At 42.9% G+C, this 8,629-nt stretch overlaps 1 protein-coding gene across 1 annotated transcript in view; it reads right to left on the bottom strand.

The window, feature by feature from the left end:
• The window catches only part of mfap2 (microfibril associated protein 2), a 55,547-nt gene that overhangs the window by 7,352 nt on the left and 39,566 nt on the right, over positions 1 to 8,629 (bottom strand). Inside the window, exon 6 of the mRNA XM_048561448.2 lies at positions 2,719 to 2,806. Coding sequence (XP_048417405.1) covers positions 2,719 to 2,806 — 88 coding nt within the window. The remainder of the gene's footprint in view (positions 1 to 2,718; positions 2,807 to 8,629) is intronic.

Below are 8,629 nucleotides of genomic sequence, written 5' to 3' on the forward strand. Positions count from 1 at the left end.
TTAAGAGCCGCGAGGTTATGCAGCTCTACAAAACCCTGGTGAGACCACACTTGGAATATTGTGTCCAGTTCTGGTCGCCCGATTATAGGAAAGATGTGGAGGCTTTGGAGAGGGTGCAAAGGAGGTTTACCAGGATGCTGCCTGGACTGGAGGGCTTGTCTTACGAGGGGAGGTTGACTGAGCTCGGACTTTTCTCTCTGGAGAGAAGGAGGAAGAGAGGTGACCTGATCGAGGTGTACAAGGTAATGAGAGGCATGGATAGAGTCAATAGCCAGAGACTTTTTCCCAGGGCAGGATTGACTGCCACAAGGGGTCATAGTTTTAAGGTGTTAGGAGGAAGGTATAGAGGAGACGTCAGAGGGAAGTTCTTCACCCACAGAGTTGTGAGCGCATGGAATAGTTTGCCAGTGGTAGTTGTGGAAGCAGAGTCATTAGTGACATTTAAGCGACTGCTGGGCATGAACATGGACAGCAGTGAATTGAGGGGAATGTAGGTTAGGTTATTTTGTTTTTGGATTAGGATTATTCCACGGCATAACATCGTGGGCCGAAGGGCCTCTACTGTGCTGTACTTTTCTATGTTCTATGTTCTATAGCAAATGGAGCTGAGTTCATTTAGGGTACCTGGTTGGCGCGGACAAGTTGGACTAAAGGGTCTGTTTCCAAGTTGTACGTCTCTATGACTCTATATCAGGAATTGTGAATATTCTGCCAAGGAATACAGGAATCACATGTAATGTTTAAACCCAGTTCTTACAGGACCATGGGAAATTTGTGGGTGCTAAACAGTTTTATTGCAGAGGCAGAAGCTTCTGGTTCCTTGGCCAAAAACAGCAATAATAATTTTCAATTATGTAGCACCTTTAAACATAATAAAGTGTCCAAAGCTCTTCACTGGAGCATTATATAACAAAGTGTGACACTGAGATAACAAGACTGTGGAGCTGGAGAAACACGGCAGACTAGGCAGCATCAGAGGAGCAGGAAAGATGACATTTTGGGAAGGGTCCCGACCTGAAACATCAACTGTCCTGCTCCTCTGATGCTGCCTGGCCTGCTGTGTTTCTCCAGCTTCGCACTGTGTTATCTCTGGCTCTAGCACCAACAGTTATTGCTATCTCTGCGTGACACTGAGCCACTTAAGGATCAAAGGCTTGGCAAAACAGATACAAAGCATGAATAAGGACCTGTTATTAAGATTGGCAATACCTCTGATTCACTGACTTGTCTCAAGTGTGATTACTTCCATCCTGCAGTTGTTGGCCTCAATTGCAGCTGCCTCCCACATATAAGCGTGCAGTTGTTTACAAAAAAAAGGTTGGTTTTTAAAAAGCGTAAGATTATGTGCTGGTTTTGATATTGCTTCAACATGAATTGTGAATACCTTGGAATTCAGAAGGAGAAGGAATGCTTCTCCCGATCTGGAAAGCTGCTAGTGCTTAGCACTACTGCCTCATAGCACCAGGGACCCAGGGTCCATTCTAGTCTGGGGCGATAGTCTGTGTGGAGTTTGCACATTCTCACCTTGTCTGCGTGGGCTTCGTCCCACAGTCCAAAGATGTGCAGGTCACATGGATTGGCCATGCTAAGTTGCCCCATAGTGTCCAGGGATATGCAGACGAGGTGGGTTACCGATGGGAAATGCAGAGTTACGGGGGTAAGGTAGAAGGAGTGGGTCTGGGTGGCATGCTCTTCGGAGGGTTTGTGTGGACTTGATGGACAGAATAGCCTGCTTCTACACTGCCAGGATTCCATGATTTGGGCTACTGAAGTGCCCTTTGTAGCTACTGAGGCTAATTCTATACTGGTTCGGGATTAGTGCATGGAGTCGGGGTGTGTGGCCCTGGTGGGTGAAGTATCTGGAAGATGAGGAAAACAGAATGAGATCGAGTCTCAATTTAACGCTTGAGATCTGTCTTCAGACCAAGGCTGGTGAGAATGATGACAGAGGTAGGGTAGATCAGGGTTACTTGGCATCGCTGATTTAGGACACGGCGGCTGGCATCAAGCAATGTGTTGTGAGGGGCCAGTCCAGAATCTTTGAACAAACCGATGCTGGTGTGAGGGGGAAGAGGGATAGTAGGGGCAGGAGCAACCCAAAAAAAGCTCTCCAGATCGGGAGAAGCATTCCTTCTCCTTCTGAATTCCAAGGTATCACACTGAAGATCAAAAAATACAACCTCCCTTTAACACCTCTCATTGCTCTGCTTCCACTCGGCCAGATTTTTTAAAATGGAAGCCGTTCACTCCCCACTGAGACACCTTTGGGTACAAGATGCACATTCAGACTTGTGGCTGGAAATGGGAAATGGAGACGACAGTGAATTTCATTCAGGTCGCTGATGTGTGGCATGCTCGTTATTTTTGCGCCACTCCTCGAAGACAAGCCACTCACAGTGAATTAATGAATCTGGCATGAAATTTTTCTCTGGACGTTCATGCGCTGTTAAATATGCAGCTCAGTGACATGGATCAAGCCTCATCTCACCCAGTCTGACACTTTGATGCATTATTCAAACCAAGCGGCTGCTGTTGCTGTGACACTCCCAGGTTACTCTGAGAAGGAGTACAGTAGAGGGAGTGACACCCAGCCTGGTACCTACAACAGACTCAAACTAGCATTACGGGTAAGAAAGGTTAAAGTTTAAGTGGAAGGCAGAAGTGGACATCAGTTAAGCTTTCTGAAAACGGTAAATCATGAAAACCAAGAGTGCTTACCTGTAAAAGCAAAGGCTCTTGAGGCATTGTTTGCAAGGTCTGTGCACAGAATAAAGTCTGGTGCATGGATATTGCTCCTCCCTGCAATCTGACAGACAGATGGAAAGAAAACATGGCTTTAATCGTCAGTTACGGATGTAGCTGAAACAAATGCAACTGGTTCACCACATGGGGGCTCGATGGTTAGCACTACTGCCTCAGAGTGCTAGGGACCCAGGTTCAATTCCAGCCTCAGATGACTGTCTGTGTGGAGTTTGTAGATTGTGTCTGTGTGGGTTTCCACAGAGGATCTGGTTTCTTCACACAGTTCAAATGTGTGCAGGTTAGGTAGATTGGTCATTGGAAATCCAGGGTGTTGGGGTGGGATGCTTTTTCAGAGGGTCAGCATGGACCCAACAGGCCAAATGTCATGCTTCTGCATTGTAGAGATTCTATGAACAAGCATAGCCCCTAACCTGTGCTATTTTTGCTACTCAGTGTTTGCTTCAGTAGAAACATTTGGAAAACAGGAAACAAAGTGAAGATTCCTGCTCCTAGTTGTTCTATTGCAATCTCTGCAGACAGAAAACGAATGTGCTTAATGGATGAACAGTAGATTGAGCTTGGATTGATTCCTCCATTGTTGACTAGTCCTGTGAACTTACTATCTGCATTCATTGATAAAGAATGGGTAAGTAGAGGGAGGGATCAGAATATGTCTTTCTTTTTCTATGGTAAGGGAGACAATACCTTTAAGTTGATTAACTTCTTTTGATGAATTAACAGAGGAGGTTGTTGAAGGTTGTGTGGTGGCTATTATGTATACAAATTTTCAAAAAGCTTTTGACACACTATTAATTAACAGAATTGTTAGCAAAATTGAAGCCACATGATTAATGGAGCGATAAGTGCACAGCTACAAAATTGGCTAAGGAGCAGAAATCAGAGGGTGAGGGCGAGCAGGTGTTTTTCCAGATTACAGAGAACACTCCAACAATGTCTTCGGGAGATTGGGGTTTTGGCTAGTTCTCTTTTTGAATACCTAGACTTGGATGTGCAGGGCTGAAGTGACATGAAACTCAGAAGTAAAGCAATGGAGAGGATACCGACACTTGAGATACTGATGATGACTGCCTCCATCATGTTGCTGATGGTTGAGAACAGGCTGATAGGGTGGTAATTGGCTGGCTTGGAGCTGTCCTGCTTTTTATGGTCAGGACATAACTGGCCATTTTTCCACATCACAGGGTAAATGCCAGTATCGCAGCTGTAATGCGACAGCTTGGCTATGGAAGTAGGCATTTCTATAACAAACGTCTCCAGTACTACGGCCAACATATTGTCAGAGCCACAGCCTTTGTTATATCCAATGCCATTTCTTGATATCACATGGTGTGAGTGAAACTGGCATCTGGCTCACCTTGGGTGATTTGAAATTATATTTTGATGGAATAAATAAGAAGTTTGTTTTCATTGGCAGGAGGCTTAATGACCAATGGACACTGAATTAAGATAATTTGAACAGAGGGGAGGTGAGTTTTTTTAAAATATATCAACTTGTTTATGATCTGGAACAGCGTGAAAGGGTGACAGAGCCACATTTAATAGCAACTTTCAAAAGTGAATTGGATAGATTCTTGGATATGAAAAAAAATTGCAGGGCTAAGGGGAAAGAGCAGGGGTGTGGCATGAATTGAACAGCTCTTTTGAAGAGCTCACAGCCATAATGGGTTCAATGGTCTCTTTCTCTGATGTATGATTGCATGACATGGGCATGTATCGCTGTCGGCCTCACTCATGGAAATGTACTTTTGGCAAAAGCCCATAGTCTCAGGAACTTCAGCCAAAGATCCAGATTAAGGAAAGCAGAAATGTATGGAACTGAAAAATGTCAAAAGGATTGGCTTATGTTGATCAGCATATCTATAAACATCTTCAAGAACACAACGAAAGGCTAATCACACTCCACAGATTTTGTCTAATGATTCATTCAGATTTAAGGCAACAATCTGTGCAACTAAAAGCGTATATGTTACAAATGATGGCATAAACTTGCAGTGACTGAACTGGTGCCAGCATCCACATAATCAAAGGATCAAACTATCTTGCAACAGGAAGCACATGAAGTGGACTTCGCCATGATATTGACTAGAAAATGGAGCAAAGTATTTAACTCTTCATGCTCCTGAAGGGAGACAGATTTGTACTTTTATTGCGCCTCATCACTCCTGCAGAATGCCCCCAAACAATTGAACTAATTTCAACAAATAAATCATTTGGGAGTGCAATTAATTCATGCAGATAAGAGTTCCTTTTTGGGACAAATATTGGCTAAGACTCTTGAACAATGCACTTAATGTGACAACCAAAGAACTGCAGCTCCCACAACTGCAGCACAGCCTCAACACTTAGCCTAGACAAGTGAACTGAACCTGAGTTTAGAATGCTATTACTTGAGTATGTTAACAATTAAGATGAAAGAATTTATTGAGTTATGGACTTCATGAATGTTTGTGAATCTAGACAATGGGATGACACAGTTAGTCTTTACCCAGAACAAAAACAAAGTTGCTGGAAAAGATCAGCAGGTCTGGCAGCTTCTGTGAAGTAAGTAGTTTCGGGTCGGAAAGTTCTGAGGAAGGGTCACTGGGCCCGAAACGTTAACTCTATTTTTACCTTCACAGATGCTGCCAGACCTTCTAAGCTTTTCCAGCAGCTTTGTTTCTGTTCCTGATTTATCGCATCCGCAGTTCTTTAGGTTTTTAGTCTTTACCCATTGTTTGGGATGTGCATGCATTTTCTGACATGGCTAGTGTGCAATGACTGAGAATCAAACTCTGGCTGGATCTTTTCCCCAGTGCAGCACAAGGATGCGAAGACTAATTAATTATAGCACGCTGGATAATCTCCCCAGGGTGGTACGGAGCCTTCTAAGCTACATCGACTGTCAAATAATTTCACATTTTATAAAGTGACTCATTTAGATCGGTCCCTGACTGGGGTAGGAGCTGTCCCATGCAGTTAGCACAAAACATTTCTCCTCCTAAACCTGCACAGTGAGCCTCTTACTCCCTGTGCAGACCACTGGCCAACACTATCCCCAATAGACTTCTGTAAATACCGTCCTCACCTAGCTTCTCAACCTTAGATACTTGAACCAGAATTTCTTCCAGCTGATTACGAGCAAGTTCAAAGCTAATCTGTTCGAGAATAGTTCAATTTCTTTCATATTTAATCCTGACCCCTTCCTTTCAAGATCAACATGACTGTGGTGTTCAAGCTAATATTCAATCTATCACCAGGGAGGGATAGCAGCCAAAAGAAAAAGCATCGAATGAATGTGCAGAATTTGGCGACAACAAAACCATGCCAGGCTGAGTAAGAAATCTTGGTGTGGGGATAGTTGGAGATAAGTATTTGAAAGGATTTTGCTAAGAAAGAGGGAATAATGTAAATTTGAATCCTCTCCTTATGTCTGTCATGAAATCTTTCCATCATTTCTGTTTCACTGAATGTAATTCAAATTTTTCTTGTTTATTAAATGTTTTCTCTTTTGAGTGAAAGGTACACTGGCAGACTCTTGGGAGTGAAATGAGTAATTGAACTAATGTTTAGAACTTCAAAAAATTTAAAGTCTATGAGCCAGGTTTCTTCCTGAGGTCTAACTCCTCCAGTATTTACATCAGCTGGAATTATAACAATGTGCCATGTTTTAAATCAGCATTTTAAGAGCCAAGCTGACTAGCTAAATAAAAACCAAAAGAACTGCAGACGCTGGAAATCAGAATCAAAAACAGAAATTGCTGGGAAAGCTCACTTCAGATTTGCTGAGCTTCTCCAGCAATTTCTGTTTTCGTGTCAAATAGACTAACTGTTGCTCACAGTTATATAGCTGCGAGCTTTTGGAAGCTGCCTCCCTGAAAACGGGCCAAAGCAGAATCAGAAGGAGAGACTGACACACCAGCCAGCAGTGAGAGATTGCCTCCAGGCCTGCCTTTAGAACCACCTTTGTCTTTGTGACAAAATCCAATCCCATAAATCCACTAGTTACTGTTTGTCCTATGACTCAAATCTTCAGTAGTTACAAAGTGGATCCACTGCTGCACCATTTTTAGCTCCCTGTATCCCAGCTGCCTGGGGGGAACTGTAATTGCCTTCAGACAGGTACTGGCTCTCCATCGCTGAGCTGCTTTAACAGCTGTGTGAGGTCGGCAAAGATGGACTCAAGTGTGCAGCTCGTCGATTGGCTTCTCATTCAATACGGGAACTGGAGCATGCCATTAATCTGAAGGGAACGTTAAAACTGCCAACTACTTCACCATTTCTGATTTATTTCATACTTCCTTTAACTGATACTGTAATTCAATTTGAACTACAGCTCCTGAATACAAGTTCAACCCAGAAACTGGGGATGATCATCGAAACCTTCCTGTTGTGGGATATAATGTGGGCTGACACTGACCTTCCTGTTATGGCACTTTGACAGATAATATTGCTTAAAATGAGTCAGGATGCACAGTGCCTTCTCTGGTACATCAAAGTAGTTATTCTGAATGACCCCATGCTGGGAAGGAGTGTGACTTCAATATCATGGCTCTGTGCAGCATTGTCCGATCAGATAAGAGCAAAACCAACAGCAGAGCCAGGAATGACATTGCCAGTGAGACTTCTTAATTCCAGCACCAAAACAAAGCGTTTTCTTACAAGAGGCTTTGGTCCAAAGAGAAGAAGCCAAATTATACAAATTAATAGCAAGGAGTAAAATATGGAAAGCAGCTGTTCAAATATTAGAGTTCCAAAGGGCTAAATTGATGGGTCCAAGTATTCTTGGCAAACACTCATTAAGACTGTACACAGACTGTGTTCAAACATGTCCCATTTAATCATTTGCTGGATGTCACTTTTTTTCATCACATATCAATGTCTCCATTTTACTGAGCAAAACACAAATGGCACATGTTCATGGTGTCAAATGATCATTTTCTCCGCGTGAGTTTGATCAAATCCAATTGTGACAGAATAATTACACCTTTTTTTTAGAAAAACTGGATCGTTTACTAAGTTCTTCTGGCTCACTATAGCAAAAGCAGAAATTAAAATGGGTTTCTGCTAGCTGTTTCTACAAGTTGCCCAGATGCAAATTACAGCTCTGACTCACTCTGGAATATTGGCTTCATCTGGACTGTTTTGAAATTATGAGATGGCCACTTTGGTTGGAGACCTATTACTTATTCAACATTGTCTGGAATATATCAATCATAGAGTCATTGAGATATACAGCATGGCAACAGACCCTTCAATCCAACTTGTCCATGCAGACCAGATATCCTAAATAAATCTTGTCCCATTTGACAGCATTTCGCCCACATCCCTCTAAACCCTTCCTATTCACGTACCCATCCAGATGCCTTTTAGATGTTGTAATTGGACCAGCCTCCCCACTTCCTCCAGCAGCCCATTCCACACATGCACCACCCTCTGCATGAAAAAGTTGCCGTTAGGTCCCTTTTAAATTTTTCCTCTCTCACCTTAAACCCATGACCTCTAATTTGGGGCACCCCCACACCGGGAGAAAAACCCTGGCTATTCACCCTATCCATGCTCTTGTGATTTTATAAACCCCTATATAGTCACCCCTCAGCCTCTGACGCTCCAGGGAAAATAGCTCCAGCCTATTCAGCCTCTCCCTATAGCTCAAACCCTCCAACCTAGCAACATCCTTGTAAATCTTTTCTGAAATTGAGTGAAATCGTTCCACTCAATTACAAGTATCCTACTGACCTATCTACAAGTACATATTCGTTGGGTAGGTTTTCATTGTATTGTCAAATGTTGCTTTGAATGTCCACTTATGTAAAAGTAGTTACAATAAACAGTTTTAGCGTCCTCTAGTTTTGAACCTCTTCAAAGGAATTGATGGTTAAGAATGGAA

This window comes from Stegostoma tigrinum, chromosome 28 (genome assembly GCF_030684315.1).
Source record: "Stegostoma tigrinum isolate sSteTig4 chromosome 28, sSteTig4.hap1, whole genome shotgun sequence".
Classification (NCBI taxonomy): domain Eukaryota; kingdom Metazoa; phylum Chordata; class Chondrichthyes; order Orectolobiformes; family Stegostomatidae; genus Stegostoma; species Stegostoma tigrinum.